General features: G+C 37.5%; 1 protein-coding gene across 2 annotated transcripts; it reads left to right on the top strand.

The window, feature by feature from the left end:
• Nucleotides 1–1972: 1972 nt before the first annotated feature.
• LOC107103114 (twinfilin-2-like) lies at nucleotides 1973–12975 on the top strand. 2 transcript variants are annotated; one of them, XM_015402643.1, is made up of 11 exons: nucleotides 1973–2374; nucleotides 2979–3056; nucleotides 3137–3315; nucleotides 5166–5261; nucleotides 5351–5455; nucleotides 6793–6807; nucleotides 6892–6933; nucleotides 7023–7148; nucleotides 7291–7438; nucleotides 11872–11993; nucleotides 12079–12975. In XM_015402643.1, exons 1-11 carry the CDS (start codon nucleotides 2350–2352, stop codon nucleotides 12244–12246), a joined length of 1104 nt encoding a protein of 367 aa, XP_015258129.1. In that variant the 5' UTR covers nucleotides 1973–2349; the 3' UTR covers nucleotides 12247–12975. The 2 variants fall into 2 exon arrangements, with proteins under 2 accessions (XP_015258129.1, XP_015258128.1); XM_015402642.1 differs by having other exon boundaries at nucleotides 7288–7438.
• The last annotated feature ends 4560 nt before the right edge of the window (nucleotides 12976–17535 follow it).

The raw sequence follows: 17535 nt of genomic DNA, 5'->3' as shown, positions 1-17535 counted from the left end.
GATATTATTTGGGCTGTTATATATTGTTTATGAACACACGCCCTACTAGCTGTGTGTTAAAACAATAAATAAAAGAGTGATTTGAGTTTAAATCATGGTCAAACAGTTAACTCTGCACATTCATGGAATAAATTCACCACAACTTCTGTTCAAAATATAAGAGTTTATTAACAAAAATAATTCAGCTCCAAGTCAAAAATATTTAAGTTTAAAACTCTTAACTAAAACTAGTGAAACTTAACTAAACTACTCTTTACAAAGAGGAAGGGGAAACATGGTTGAAAACCATATTACAGTTTAAGATGGATTTTGTGTTTTAAAACCAAAGTTTATCTGGAAGAATTTGGAATGTGATCAAATTAGCTTTTCACAAATTTAGAGAAATTTCAATGTTTTCAAGACAAACAACAGCTCAACAAATGTTACTATAGCATAGCATGCAGTCCATCCTGTTAGCTTTGTCTTTACTAATCAGTAAACATGTCAAATGATAAAAATCATCAAAAGACATATGTTTTGTTCTGTCCCTAATTGTGCCAGACCTGCAAACCTTTTGTCCATGTCCAATGGAAGGCTTGAGTTTCTTTCAGCAGCAGGTTTTCAGGCAGTCTAACAGCAACCAGGGGTTTTCCTTATCCATGTGGATAACACCAAGGGATCCTTAGGAGGCCTCCTCATCCAGTATGGCTCTGTAAGTTCTAAAGCTCAAGAGAAATGTGTTGCAAAAAGTCTGTTTTCTAGCAGTTTGGTTCTGAAAACTCAAACCTCCGCTTATCATTGGTCATTCTGGAGATCTGGGCTTTTTGCCTGGATCTTCATTTTGGTGGAGCCCCTCGGATTTGGACCCTCAGGCAGCTTCATGGGAAAGAGAGTAAAATCCTGTGTGTTGTGGTCTTTACTGTCCTCAACACAGAGGGGGGTGGCCAGTCATACCTCTGTGGGAGTTCCTGTGGAGGCAGTTGGCTGAAAAGGGGGGGTTACAGAGGTCTTACAGCTGCTTATGAGTCTCTTCTATGGTCATCATGTCAAGAGGAAATATGAACACTGGCTACCAATGTCCAAAAACCATGACCATGGCATATGGCACAACAGTGCCTTGAGATGACGTGTGTCTTGAATTGTCGTGATAAAATTAGATTAAATTGAATTTAATTGAATTATTTTCTACTCCCAACAGCTCATGCTAAAGAGTAACAGGTAGATTTAGGTCCAAGAAATGCTTTCTCAAATATGCTTAGATCTGAATCATCCTATTGTAGCGCTAGCTTTACGTTTTGGGTCCTTGTCCTACTGGAGGGTGAACCTCCGTTTGAATATCAATTAATTTGTAGGATCCAATGTTTTTTTCTTGCAGGTTTTTTTTTTTGTATCTGTATCATATTTCACATGAACTCTGTCAAGTTAGTATTGCTTGTTCAGGTTTCTGTTTATCTGCCCCATGTCATTATGAATGTGGGCCAGAACATTAAATTTGGATTTAAGACTTTACTATTTTGTGTTTTAGAACTCCCAGCAATAGTTGTCCTGTTGGCAGATTATTCAGCCTGGACTGAGAATCTCAGAACCTCAAGTACTGTTTTAATTTCCAGATGATCAAATTGCCAGCTTGGTCAGAAGCAATTTGCTTTTTTTTCTAGATTTTCTGACTTTTCCTTCAGGCGGAATATTGAAATGCACGTACATTTTTCACTGCAGTTGAAGGTTTTTAGGGTATCTGAACCCATCCTAGTCTTTACTCTTCATTCTCTTTTTTTCCTGGTAATAGGCACAAGGTGTACTGACTGCAGGTATGTAGGATGGGGGAACTATGTTCAAACGTAGCGATCAGATTCTAGCCCGGTGTCACATTTCTTTGACCAGGTCGCTGGAATTTGAGATCATGCTGTTTCGTCTGCCTGATTATCCATCCCTTGTGAAGGAGTGCTAAAATGTCATTACACGCAACACAGAAGCAGCTTCTGGAAACAGTGTTTTGACCTCTGGTGAGAACATCTTCGGTTCTCCACACTGACCCAAGACAAGACAGGGAGCGACCCACTTAGGACTCCCCCACTGAGACCATTAACACTGCTGCCATCGATACGTGAAGCGTTTCAGATCACTCATTGGGGAGGCATATCCACTGACAGGCACGTTATTACTCATTGGCCGCACTTCCGTAGATTGTGTTTCAGACGTTAGGGAGCTCCCGAGTCATCCTCCAGGCGTTTATGTCACTTGTACGTGTGGCTGGATCTGTCTGCCATCGGAGGAGAGGCCACTCACCTGCAGAGAGAGAACTCTGAAGACCTGGAAGGGGTCTCTGTTGCATGATAGGTACAGCAAACTGTGAACACTGACTGTCAAAAGATGTCCCACCAAACTGGAATTAATGGTAAGTGTGTCTTTAAATGAAAACTTTCATTATATCTAATCTGAATAAGTAGAGTGTGGTTTTGTGGGATCGTGTTTAGGACGTCTGAAGATGAAGTCTGCAAATGTTATCTAAAAACATGATAAACTTTGCCAGGATAAAGAGACAAATATCCATGCATGTACCTCTTCTAAATGTCTGTAATGTTTTGATGATGAGATCAGGAAATTTCCTTCATTCTGCAGCGGTTTATGTATGGAGGTAATGGGGTTTATTAATTGGAGGGTTGACGGAAGTGTTCCTTTTTCTCACCTGATCGTACATCATTTATGAGATGGCAGGGTTTGGTAACCATGGTGAGACAAGAAGAGACACTAAAGCAGACCAAGATTTTCTATATGAGAATTCTTTTTTAACAGAACACAACTGGTTTATTCTACAAACTAGTCTGTCAGTGGCTGGTCAGAGTGTAAGTCCGTTTAGATGACAAAATGATTTCCTGGCTGTGGATCAAATTTTCACTCTTCAGTGGAGTCACAGCTTCTTACTTACCAAACTCTGCTTTGCTTGTCTTTGTTTGCTTATGCTTGCTTGTTTTTTTTATGCTTATATCTGATTGCTGCAGCAACACCCGAGCTTAAACAGTTCCTGGCTCGAGCAAGAAGAGGTTCCATCAGAATAATGAAGATCATAATCAGCAATGGTAACAACTTCTACTATTAAAAAGCCCATTATTGAAGCTAGGACCTAATGTTTCCTGAATTTCTTTCTCTTCTTCTGCAGAGGAGTTGGTGTTAGATTCATACAGAGAGCCTGCCCAGAGCTGGGACAAGGACTTTGATCAGTTTCTGCTTCCTCTTCTAAAGCCTCAGGAGCCCTGTTACATCCTTTACCGTCTGGATTCCCAGAATGCACAGGGACACGAGTGGATATTCATTGCATGGTCGCCTGACCAATCACCAGTATGTTTGGAAATTAGCCTCAGTTCTATATTTCTGTTGCAGTGTTTCAAATTTAACAGAACAGGGGGAAAAACATTTTCACAACTTTTTTATTTTTATTAACTTCTTTATACTGTATTTAGCTTAAGATGCGGCAGATTTTCTTGTAGTTACTTAAAGTGGTATTTTAATGTTTTTAGTTCAGTATGTTTTTGCTTGTTGTTTTTTAAGCCTCTTAACTCTACATTTCATGCAAGCATAAAAGGCTCATAGATTTAAAGAATGAAGCGGTGTTCTTCTTGGTCTTTTTGGGTATGTCTTCATAAGCTTTGAGGCTCAAAAGACATCTAGGAAATTCATCACATCTACCTTTGTTAAATTTCAATTCATTGTTTAAGTCTTACCAAATATTAAGAATAAAATCTAGATCTGAACTTCTATAGAATATGCTTCAATTTTAAACCCCAGCATTACAGCTTAGGCTGTACTTTTAGAGTCATCCTAATGGGATAGGAACCCCCATGGACTATGAATAGAATAGAATAGAATAGAATAGAATAGAATAGAATAGAATAGAATAGAATAGAATAGAATAGAATAGAAGTCAACTTTATTATCATTACATTGTCACAAGGACAAAGCAATGAAATGAACTCTTTGCATTTAACCCATCCGCTTGGGGAGCAGTGGGCTGCCATTGTACAGAGCGCGTGGATAAGTATGGGGTTAAGAGTTTTGCTTAGGGACCCAGAATGCAGGCTGTGGAAATCGAACTGGGTACTTGCTGCCTTCCCCGAGCACAAGTGATAGCATCATAATGCCATCACTTTTTCACTACGGATATGATGTTTTAGATATTTTTTGAATTAAGTAACTAGATCAGTTTCAGCCTCCTGCACAACTTCCTGCAATTCAGTAGTTTTACTCAATTGTTGAATTTGCAGATTATTTGCCCTAAGGAACTGAGTTCCCCCATGTAGCCAAAACTGATTTAACTACACACAGATTGACTCTGTTTACTCATTTTGTAAGTTTTGTGGCTGAGATGATAAGGACTTTTTTAAAGGGTTACAATAAAAAAAAAACACGAGCTTAAATAAGTGCCGCACCTTCTAGATGTTTAGTTATTAATAATAAAAAAAAAAAATCATTATTTTTTTTTCCTTCCTCTTCACAATTATCTACCACACAGTGTTGGACAATAACATCAATGGGCAACGTTTTTAGTCAATTTCCGCAAAAACTCCCAGTGGTAAGAACTTAGCATCCTGTGATAAAACCATCTGATGACTCTGTGGTCGGGTTTGTTGGTTTCATATTTAATGCTGTCTTTATGTTCCATAGTTCGAGTACTTGGAAGTATCACTGTGCAGTTTTTATCCGAACAGATTTGCTTTTCAGAAACACGTGTATAGCCAAAGAGAATATTTTGATTTATTGAATCTGTTTAAAACTGTTGTTTTAAATCATTCTTTAAATACCAAAACATATTCTAAAATAATTATTTATTCATATCCTCCATATCATCCATCAACTGCCCGCTACTTACCAATTTTTCTAATTTTTTTGCTTTTAGATGAGCTGAATAAAAGTTTTAAAAAAATTAATAAAGTCAACAGTAAAAACTCCCAAAAGAAAGATAAAACAATACAAAAAAAGCTTTTTTTTAAAAGTTAAATGTAAGGGAGTTAACAGTGGTTTAAAAACACAACCAAAATAAGCAATGGCCGTCACTTACAAGTTTAAATTACAGGATCTTATTACTATCTTCACCTACAATATAATGGGTATATGAATCTGATTTATTAAGTCTAAGAATAACATATATAACATCCGGATCCTAAATACTAAAGCTGCTGTGTGTCCTCTAGGTGCGGCAGAAGATGATGTACGCTGCAACCCGTGCCACATTGAAGAAAGAGTTTGGAGGAGGTCACATCAAAGATGAAATGTTCGGCACAGTCGAGGTGTATAAAGGCCCCTCTAATGTATACTGAGAGATCAACCAGTCACCTCCCGGTTAATCATTGTCATTTATATTTCTGTCTTCCTGCAGGATGATCTGTGCTTTCAGGGATATATACGCCACAGAGCCTCCTGCTCCTCTCCAGCTCCTCTTACAGCAGCCGAACAAGAGCTCCAACGAATAAAAGTCACTGAGGTACTCATGAAATCAAAGTTATTTTAAGATGTTACAGGGCCTTGCAAAAGTATTCATGTACCGGTATACTTGCACAAACCTTTATACTGTATTTCCTATTTATATGTTATTTAGTAGTTCATCACAATATAATAGGATACATTGTTTTAAACTGGAAGGAAAAAAATTTATGTTTCATGTAATTTTATAGTTAAATATTTGAAAATAAGGTATTGATTTGTATTCAGCCGGGTTTTCTTCAAATCCAAATAAATTTCAAAGATCAGTATGAATATCATAAAAAAATGAAAATCAAGAATAAGATGAATATAGATGAATAACTCTAATATAACTGAATATCTGAATATCTATAATGCTTAATCGAGGTTTTAAAAGATAGAAAACATTAGTGAACAAACATCATAATTAGGACCAAGAACATTGTCAGAGAAGAAGCTGCTTAGAAATCTAAAGCAGAGGAAAATTATAAAGGGAAATCTTTAGTTATGAACATTTTGGGGAGCACTGTTATAGCCAAGTTTACAAAGATGGAAAGCATGTGACATAGTCCTCAATCTACCTTAAGCAGATGCTCCAGGAAACAGAGAAGTAGCCAAGGTAGTTGACTCTGCAGAAGCTGCAGAAATCTGCAGCTCTGATGGGGCAATGGACTGTCTGCTGCTCATTCTTAGCACCAATTTAGTCTTTATGGAAGTGTGATTTAAAGAAAGTTATTGATAAAAGAAAAACATAAGCACAGCATTCCTAACATTAAACATGTCGATGGCTGCGTCATGCTATGGGGAGGGTTTCAGCAATCATGGACTGGGGAGCTTACGATGGGTTAGATAATGGGAACATAGAATCCAATGTATGTGTGTTAGAATGGTCCAGACCTAAATTGAAATGAAAATCTGTGGTTAAGACTCTCAAATTATTCTAAATTATATGAAGTATTTTTCTAAAGAGAATAAGTAGTAGTTTTTATGATCTGCCAATTTGCCAATCATGGTTCTAAAGAGCTCTCTCTATAAATGGGGTGAATAGAAATTGTAGAAGTAAAAAAAACTTGTTTAGCTAAACAGCTAAACACAAAAATATTCAACACCTTCCTTTTTTAATGCATTGTTTAAACGTTTGAAGCTCATGCACCGCCTGTTCCACTTGATTACTTAGTGTTGATCTTTTTGCTTTAAATCCCATCAAAATGCAATTAAGTCTGTAAAAAAAAATCAGAAAATCTAGGAAAAAAAATTTAAGGTTCATCTATGTCTTTATAAGTTGCTGCATATGCAAATTATGTCTTCATTGTTTGTTCTCTTTTTTTTTGCACTTTATGTTTATATTTTTTGCTACAGGATAAAGTGGTCTTGGTAAGCTGATCCTTTTTTATACATATTTATGTGTGTATTTCAATCCATTAAAATGCAGGAATATAAACACCCTTTTGTTTGCAGGATGAACGGAGAAGAATCGGAACCCCAACTGCACGAGCAAGGGTCTGTCCAGACACATCTCTTCTTATTTACTCATTTTACATAATCCAACAAAGGAGCTGATTTTATGCTGGTCTGACGGCTTTGTCCAGGTCACAATGGAGTTTGGTTTAGACAGGAGGACTCAGACTCTTCAGGGTCTTGCCTTCCCTTTACAAGAAGATGCCAAACGAGCTCTGCAGCAACTAAAGCAGAAACGAATCAACTACATTCAGCTGGTGAGCCTAAAAAGACAAAAGCCATTATGTAATCAGTGGGTAGTCTTGGTTCAAATGGTTCAAATGGTATATGTTGTAATGCTGGTACATGATTAATTCTCTCAGATTAATTCTCTTGCTTGTCTGTGTTGTGCTCCAGAAGCTGGATGTGGAAAAAGAGACGATTGAGTTGGTTCACACCAAACCCACAGAAACCCACGAGCTTCCCTTCAGGATTCCTACAGATTCTCCTCGATATCACTTCTTCATCTTCAAGCATTCCCATCAAGGCCAGATTCAGGAGGCGCTGGGTCAGTATGCAGTCTGCTGTGCTTGGGAAATATGCAGATAAACAAATATAAACAAAAATAACAGATAAACAAAATCAGAGGCGTCAGAATTTTACCACAATCATGGTTTTGTTTTTATTTATTTCCACTGGCCTTTTGGATAATTTATCTTTGGTGGTGAGCTTCAAGTCTGGGGTTAGCTTTCCTAGCCATCCCTCTAAGCTGCCTTCACTGGTTTTGAATCATATTTTAAGTTGGGACTCTGGTCGGAACGCATGATGTTACTTCAAGTTAGAAGAGACATGTTGGTGAAATTATTTATTTATTTTAAACCAAATCTCTGTTAAAAAACAAACACTGGACTTTTTTTCCCCAGTTTGAAGACGTTTCACTTCCCATCCAGGGAGCTTTTTTAATTCAAACCGTCAGCGTTCAAGGCTTTATATAGTGGACCAAAACAAAGCCTTTTTTTAGCTTAGAAACATGCAAAACCATCCTGACGAGCGGGTCCGCCCCTTAGGAATGGGGGTCGTTTTGTGTCTTTGATATCCTGTAATACACGAAACCTGTCTATGTCTCTAAACGGGGCGGTCCTTACAGGAAATATTTGGCCTGGCTGAAGAGGCGAAGTGCTCTGGTCCCCTGTAATCGGGTGGGGGTTACGATGAGTCCACCCCCTCTGTTTAAGGTTGATTTTTCTTTCTTAACAAAGATGATGATATCACTCTGTAAAGACATATCATCCAGTTTTTGTTTTTTAACAGAGATTTGGTTTAAAATAAATAAATTCACCAACATGTCTCTTCTAACTTGAAGTAACATCATGCATTCTGACCAGAGTCCATAAACAATTACAGCAAACATGGAGGACAGCGAAGAAAGAGATGTACAGCAGAGTTAATAAGTATTTGACTGAAAATTATGGAGTTAATAAATACTTGGGTGGATTCAACAATCCAAAAGAAACCTAAGAGGTCTTAAAGCAACAGGTCTTTTGACTATGACGCTGCACCCACATGTTTCTCCTCTAAGAAGTTGCTGCCACTGCTCCTCTAAAAGCAAAATTAATAGTTTAGCACTCTTTCTCGTCTGTCTCGTTTTCAGCATTGTCTGCTGTATCATCCTGGTACTTGCACTGTTTAAACAGCTTTAAATCCATCTATAGACACTGACTTCTAATTTCTGTTCTTATTATTGTTTTCTTGCACATTCTGGAACACAGTTTGAGGAGGTCATGTGAACAGCTACACAAAAAAATCGGATCTTACAAAAAAAACGTAATTGAGCATTAAGACATACAGTGTGAAAGTAGCTTATGTGTCAGCGCTTCTCCTAATGGCTGCCAAATCTTTGTGACTGAATTGCTGAGTATCGCATCAACCACAGCCTTTCTGAGAATGTAATTTCTAGTGTTTTCCAAAAGCTTCACGTCCAGACGATATGCCAGCCACATGTTCAAAGCTTTACTAATCAGTTCTGTTACACACTCTGGCTATGAATGAGATGACGGCTTAATGGCAAAGTGTTTCCTCCCCTGACGCACCCACTGAGTGTTATTACTCACCTCGGATGTTCCTGCCAGCTGTGCCGAGGCTCTTGGGTGTGTTCATTTCCTGCTGCAGCCTTTAGCACTGAGAGCAGCTCAAGCTTATGAGTCAACTTCAAAAAAAGGTTTCAGACTCAAGTTTAAGATGCAGTTTGGAGGAGCTATGGTTTAAACCAGATAATCATAGCCACTTTAGAAGATGTGTGACTGAGAAGTGTTCTGGTAGTTTATTAAATTGCGAGAGGTTAAACTAACAATGATGACTTTAAACATTTTGCATCTTGCCTTAACTTGAACGGACTGCAGAATTGTTGGAAAGCTTTCACTGTACAATACTGCTTTCTTCCCTGTTCTCATCAAATACATTTTTACAGTTATAAAACGCTGTCCTGCGCTTCACCTATGCATTTGAGGTGTTTCAACAGCTTCCTATAATGATGCCTAGGCCACAGCTCTATGCAGCGCTAGAAGATCACATCAACTTTGCACATAGCTACTGTCAGGATGATGCCTTCTTCTGGCCATGAGGCAGTTCCTACTTTAAATTCTCATTGAGCAAGCCATATCCAATTGTAAAAGTCTCAAAATTGATAGAGAAATTGATAATAAAAAATGCCCCAGAAGAAACCCTGCAAGTTACAAAGACATCTTAAAGGTCTTTAGCAGATTCTAAAGACCCTGAGTTAATTGTCACCCTCCATTTTCCTCACAGTAAGGTGCATTTTTATTATGAAATCAGCCATTGTATTTAGCTGCCTTTAACTTATGCTTTTACAACAAAAACATAACCACAAATCCCCTATGATGGCACAACTTTGACCTTTTACACCATATAAGTTGGTCCGTCAAGAACATAGGGCTTCTGTGCTTTAACAACATGCTGCTGAGAATGTTAGGTCTAAGGGGTGCGGCTTATAACTCATTGCATTTAGCTGAGCAATAACTAAGATGTGTGGAGGATTTCCTAAGAGAAAAACCTCAAGGAGCTCTAAGTTGGCTGTCTTGCTAAATTTCAAATATTTACAGTGCTTTAGATACAGGTATCGTGTTTTGTGTGTTTTTCGATTTATGTTTAAGCTTCCTATCATCTTGAAAAAAGGTTTCATAGACTTACAAGCAAGGCCAATCAGTCACAACAACCATTATATTATTTATGGCTATCAGGGAAGACTCATATACAGTGAGTAAAATAAGAATTTGAACACTCTGCTATTTTGCAAGTTCTTCATCTTAGAAATCGTGGAGGGGTCTGGAATTGTCAGCATAGGTGCATGTCCACTGTGAGAGACATAATTGTAAGGTAAAATAATCATAAAGTAAGTATTTAAACACCTGTCAAAATTCCAACATTCTGACCCTGAAAGACCTGCCTTCAAAATGTCCACCTTCACTCCATTTATGATCCTAAAGTAGATGCACCTGTTTGAGGTCGTTAGCTGCATAAAAACACCTGTCCACCCAATGCAATGAGTAAGAATCCAACTACTAACATGACCAAGACCAAAGAGCTGTCCAAAGTGACTAAAGACTAAATTGTACACCTCCACAAAGCTAGACAGGGCTACGGAGAAATTGCCAAACAGCTTGGTGAAAAAAGGTCCACTGTTAGCGAATTCATTAAAAAACGGAATCACTGTCAATCTCCCTTGGACTGGAGCTCAATGCAAGATCTCACCTCATGCGGCCTCAATAATCCCAAGAAATGGGAGAATCTCCCCAGATCTACACGGAAGGAGCTGGTTATGACCTGAAAAGAGCTGGGACCATTGTTTCCAAGGTTACTGTTGGTAATACACTAAGATGTCATGATTTGAAATCATGCCTGGCATGGAAGATTCCCCTGCTTAAACCAGCACATGTCACGGCCTGTCTTACATGTGCAATAGGAGATCTTTTCTGATGCATTTTTTACCATGTGGCTTAAAGATCTCCCCTTGATTTCTGGATTTTGTTTTTAAGACCATGTCTCTCACATTGGACATGCACCTACGATGAAAATTTCAGACCCCTCCATGATTTCTAAGTAGGAGAACTTGCAAAATAGCAGGGCATTCAAATACTTATTTTCCTCATTGAAGCAAATTCATTTGACAAATGTTCCTACTTTCTATACAATATCTTTAGATCAGTAATTTTCTCAGACTTTTACATCTATTCATAAAACACCACATTGTTCCCTCACCACCATACCAGTGGTTACTAAACTTGTTGTTCAAACGTCAAAATTGGATGTTCTGAATAATGTCAAATGTCTCGAAAAATTTTAAAGACTAACTCCCATCCATCCATCCATCCATTATCTGACACGCTTCTCCCAATTGGGGTCGCGAGGGGTGCTGGTGCCTATCTCCAGCAGTCAATGGGCGAGAGGCGGGGTACACCCTGGACAGGTCGCCAGTCCATCGCAGGGCAACACAGAGACAAACAGGACATACAACCATTCACGCACACACTCATACCTAAGGAGAATAAGACTAACTCCCATTTATTAAATTTGATACAGGTTTACATGTAGCAAAACTGTGAAATCAAAGCAATTGCAATTATATTCAGTGAAACCCAAATACACTTAGACAGGAATCTGTTATGAATCTTTCAGTTGCATAAATTCATCATATATTGGCTAAATGCACCAGATTTAAACACATTTTGATATTTATCTGTAAATCGAAAAATAAAAAGCCATATTTGGCAAATTATAATTTTTTTTTAACTTGAAATTTGTGAGGTTTGGTTTGACGTTCTTTACACAAAACTTGGTTAGTAGATTTGTTGTTCTATCTGAAGCATTTTTTCCGAGTTCTTATTGGCTGTTTAGTTGAGCCTAAACTGCAGTGCCTCTAACCTAGCTCTTCCTGGCATAGCTCAGTCTTTAAATGCCCTCTGATTAGTTTCATGTCTCTCCCAGTCTTTATATACTCGATGCCTGGCTACACCTGCAGCATCAAGGAGCGGATGCTGTACTCTAGCTGTAAGAATAGGTTACTGGAGGAGGTGGAGAGAGACTATCACTTGGAAGTCACCAAGAAGGTAAAGGTCATATCAAATCAGCAGATTTATCTTCAGTAATGACCACCACTGAGTTAGTTAATTATTCTCTGTTTTGTGTGTTTAGATGGAGATAGACAGCGGCGATGGGCTGACAGAAGAATTTCTCTATGAGGAGGTTCATCCCATAGAGCACACCTTAAAGCAGGCCTTCGCTAAGCCCCATGGACCAGGAGGGAAGAGGGGCAACAAACGCCTCATCAAGGAGAGGGGAGAGAACGGGGGGGAGAATTAGACATCACACCCAAAAAATATCTGCAAGCAATTTTAGAAATATTGAATACTGATTGCCTGTTATTTCCATGTTAAGTTTTTTGTCACTTGTTCTATATTGCTATTCAAAGATAATTTTTGAAAGTAAAATTAAGTAAGGTGTAGATCTGTCCTAAAGGTAAAACTAATAAGTCACTATAAAGATCTGTCTAAAGGCTGATTTATTTTGGGCAACTTTTCCACTCTCCTCTAAAGCTTCTGTTGTCCAACAGTTAGGCTGTCCACAAAAAGGGATGTCATGCAGCCAAAGTTTTCACAGATCCACACAAAACACTGAGAGCTGAGCGTCACTGCTCGGTGCACAGCTAACAGGCGTTTGGCCTAATTTTACAGTCAGCGTTTTTTATTGTGGAAATATACCTGTTGTGATGGGCAGCACTCTTGACACCTTTTGATATTCCAGTTAGACAAATGTAAGAAGCCTTAAAACAAATTAATCTTTTATTTTGGTAGTATACTCTCACACTTTTCTGAACTTTTTTTTTTTCATTTGGGGACATCAATTCAATGTAGGAAACATGGAAATAACTAAACTCTCACAACCTGATGTTATAAAGCTGTTTTTTTACTTGAGGTTTCAAGATTATCTAGGTGTGTAGGAACTTTTAGGTACTGTTTACTTGGGGATTAGAAATGCTGGAACACAGAAGCACATTTTTCTTACCCTTTCCTTAAAAGGGTAAAAAGACAGGAGAAGTCAGAAGACAGTCGGGAACAAAAGCAATTTCATTGTATTGCTGGCAACCATGTACAATGAATAAACTTCGTATGACATAAGAATGCAAAGTGTATTACTCTACTGAGCCAGGAAGTGCTATAGTAGTTGAAGTAGTAATGAGAATATAATGTATAATGTTTTCATGATATGGTCGGGACATTAAATTACTCTGTATTAATTTAGCCATCTTAGTTCATTTCTAATAGTCTAAAATCAAGGCTATATTACTAAAAATACAAAAGGGATAATACTCTCAGAAAAATGTGTAGGTCTGTTTTTGAAAACAATAAAAGTTTTAATAAACTGGCAAAATTGGAAGATGATTCACCAGTTAGCACAATGAGCATGACAGTAAGGGAAGGATGTGAAGTTTTCAGTAATAAAAGGGAAATATGGGGACGATGGAGCTCCTGTGCCTTGCTGTTTGATTTTGATAAACATAAGATTCCCTGTAAATCATCTACAATTCACAAACATAGTTTTTGTTCTTTAAATTGATATTCACTCAATAAATCTTCTCCATAAGATTCTGATTTATTGATAATCCAGGGGATAATTTGCAACAAAAAGTGAATTTTGATTAGAAATTAGTGTCTACGGGGGTAGTTTCTGTTAAAGAAAGATTTATTAGATTTAAATGGCAATTTTTTGAATGTTTAACCAAACTAAATAAACATAACCTTAAATATTAGAAAACAATGGGAGGTGGTGGAGAATGACAGAGCTAAGGTCCTGTGGGATTGCCAGATACATACAGACAAAATAGTTGTGGTTAACCAACCACACATTGTGATCATTGATAAGCAGCAGAGGATGGCTGAGTCATCGATGTGGCCATCCCGAATGATAAAAAGAACATGAGAAACTAGAGAAATACCTAGGGCTCAGGGAAGAACTATAGAGAGCCTGAAGGGTGAAAGCAACTGTAGTGCTCGCAGTCATCAGAGCACTAAGGGACAGTAACCCCTACACTGGAAATGTGTCTCCAACAGATACCTAGAGTTTTGGTCTGTTCCACAGGAGAGGAGCCTGATAACTAAAAGATCTGCCTCCCATTCTACTTTTAGAAATTCTAGGAACCACTAGTAAACCTGCAGATTGAGAGTGAAGTCCTCTGTTAGGAACATAAGGAACAATCATATCTCTGATATAAGATGGAGCTTGGTCATTTAAGGCTTTAAATGTGAGGAGGTTTTTTTTTTAATTCTATTCTGGATTTAAAAGGAAGTTGATGAAGAGAAGCCAGGATAGTAGAGATATGATCACTCTTTTGAATTTTAATCAGAACTCTGGATGCAGCATTTTGGATCAGTTGAAGGCTTTTAACTACAGTTTGTGGACTTCCTAAAAGTAAAGAATTACAATAGTCCAGCCTTGAAGTAACAAATGCATGGGCTAGTTTCTCAGCATCAACCCTGGACAGGATATTTCTAATTTTTTGCAATATTCCTCAGATGAAAGAAGGAAATTCTAGAAACCCATTTGATATGGGATTTAAATGACAGGTCCTGATCAAAAACAACAACAAGATTATTTACTTTATTATCTGAAATCAGTTTAATCCCATCCAAATGAAGTGACTGACTAATCAGCTTATTTTTCAAAGACTTTGGTCCAAAGACTATAACTTCTGTTTTGTCTGCATTCAGGAGCAGCAGTTAAGAGTCATCCAGTTTTTTATGTCTTCAAGACATGCCTGTAATCTATGTAATGGGTTAGCTTCATCTGAAGAAGCCACCCAGCCCACCCAGGAGTATGAGGGGTGGGGTGAGAGATGTTTAAATGCTTACATGTACCATAGCTCTCATTTTACATACCTATCAGTTGTGTATAGTCTTAAATAATGGAATTGTACTGATGTGCGTCATGTCTAATAGAATCTGGATTTTTCCTCTAGAACAACCAATAAACTCCAGAAAAAGGACATCAGTTGTAGGGCACGATAGAGGACACACATATTAAAGGACATATAAAAGACACACAGATTGCAATTATATGAATACATGCATTTTGTAAGAACTATCATTTAAACTAATGTTTCTTTCACTGAAATCTAGGGGAAATAATCTCTCATGGCTTGAAAAAAAACCTGCTGATTGAAGGGATCTTCTCAAGCAGGCTGTCTTGCATAGAATCTGGAGAAGCCTTTGATTGAAGAGTCTGTTGTTGTTCAGCAGTTTTGTGAAGAGGATATTCAGAGTCGTCCATAATGTTTTTTATTTATAAAAATATTTTTATAGGGGCCTCTTCATTTTATCCCAGCGCATTGCACTTTTTTATTATTATAAAAAAAAAAAAGAAGTGGGGGATTGTTGGCCTAGTGGTTAAAGCAGTACGCTTGTGCTCTTAGAAGGTTGTGGGTACCCCGTTCAATCCCCACAGCCTGAACTCTGGGTCTCTGAGCAAGACCTTTAACCCCACACTGCTCCCCGGGTGCCGCACAATGGCAGCCCGCCGCTCCCCAAGGGGATAGGTTAAATTTAGAGATAAATTTCTCCAGTGTGAGATCACCCACTACCCCCCTAAGTTCTGTCACGCTTAATCCCATTTGGGGTTGTGAGGGTTGCTTTTGCCTATCTCCAGCTGTCTACGGGCAAGAAGCAGGGGACACCCTGGACAGGAAGCCAGTCCATCACAGAGTGTGAGATCAATAAAGTTCTATTATTATTATATTGTTATCAATATCATTATGATTATTATTATTATTAGTGCAATTCTTGCCCAGATGTGACCCTATTTAAACTTGAAAAAGACTAAGCTAGATTATATAACTTTTAAAGGTCTATAATAAACAAGTTCTTCCACAATCTTTTCTGTGACAAGACAATTTGTAGGTAAAAAGGAGGCCTACTTTGTGTGGCTAGAAAAAAAAAAGTTCAATACTCATAAAGACCAACATAAATAGCTCAGAATTTGTTATATTCGTAGTGCTTTTCTGGCACTATGATATAGTAGATCTACTCTAAAGTGGCACAGTAATCTACTGCTTCAGTAGCCTCTAATTGACATTTGGCAACATTTAAATGAAGTTTGTTATTTTACGCTGTAATTAAATCAAACGTTTTATGTATTTAGTTGTGTTTTCCTTGTGTTCCTCCTAATTGCACGTGTGTAAGTGAAATCCCATAGTCATGCAGGGAGCAGCAGCAGGGGTCACGGGGTTGCCTGTTTTTTTTCCAAGAAGGAGATCTACCCAGAATCCTGTGCTGTGCTGCTTTCATACCTCACGGGAAACAGGCCTGATGTGAACATTTCTTCTTGGAATCCAGGCTTAGAGCTAAGCAGCAGCTTTTCAAGTGGTCATTATCTCAATACATGCAAAATATGTTAAGATTAAGATTAATCTTAGAAAAGAGGCTGACTTTAGATAAGAAGTTAATTTCCAAGAAAAAAAAGAAGCTGCACCTGATGCAGACGTTTCAAGTAACAAACAACTGAAAGATGATAGTGAAGAAATCATGAAATCTGATAAGGCAGCAAACTAACAGCTAATGTCTAAAGTTTACTAGAAAAGAAAACTACAAGCTTTAATACCCATGTTATAAAACAGTCTGTAATAGAAATTAAAATTAACAGTGTTTGTGTTTCTGTTTTGACTGAACTGGAAGACAGCATGAAACTACAATTCAGTCAGATCAAGTTACAAATATTACAGGAAGTAGAACTCCTAGATTTTCATCTAAAACTAACAGAAACAAACGACAGCCCTGGTAGAATCAGCATAAACCTTTAAATCCTGAAATAATAGCAATAAATGAAAAATGACCATGAAATTATCAAGAAGGGTTTTTGTCAAAATTCTTGTACACCTACTGATTATTTGCGGCAGATAATTTACAGTTAATATAATAAGAGAAATAGATTATTAGTTAAAACACCCTCATTACAGACCTGAGGGTTCACTTTTTTGTTTCTCAGATTTTTTATATGTAATATAGACCCAGATCTGAACTTATAATGGATCTTGTCTTCAGAGTTCTAAAAGTGTCCTATATAAATTAATATTTAAAGTATAATTAACTTTATTGGCATTTCTTAAAATGAAAATATACATCTGTTTAACAGATGACTCTTAAAGATTTCCTTTAGCATATTTCCTTTATAAAAAAATTAAAATACAATTATTTTTTTCTGTGTATTTTGTTATTCTGTGGATGTGTGTGCAGCATCTAAAAAAATCTTATAAGTCACTCTCAGACAAAATTATACTTTATTTTCATTTCATTATAGAAAAATGTATTAAAAAGAGTGTGATTGAAACCAAAATATGTCAATAGAGTACCTCTGAAAATTGTCCAATGCTGTTCAATATATTTTATTTATTGTTGTTATAACATTTAATTGTGACAAACAAAAATGTTTTCCCTTTTTTGTCAAATTGATCTCTTCATCTTATGTTGACATTTGAAGGGAAGCAGTGTGTTTGTGTGTGTTGGCTTGACAGACCATCAGGACCTGCTGGCTGCAGCCTCTCTGTCACTGCGGGCGCTGAAACACTAAACCTTTCCTGGAAACGGATTCCCAGGAACCCTC

Source organism: Cyprinodon variegatus, unplaced genomic scaffold, assembly GCF_000732505.1.
Source record: "Cyprinodon variegatus isolate N-32 unplaced genomic scaffold, C_variegatus-1.0 Scaffold1377, whole genome shotgun sequence".
Lineage (NCBI taxonomy): Eukaryota > Metazoa > Chordata > Actinopteri > Cyprinodontiformes > Cyprinodontidae > Cyprinodon > Cyprinodon variegatus.
This window is presented reverse-complemented; position numbering and strand designations above follow the sequence as displayed.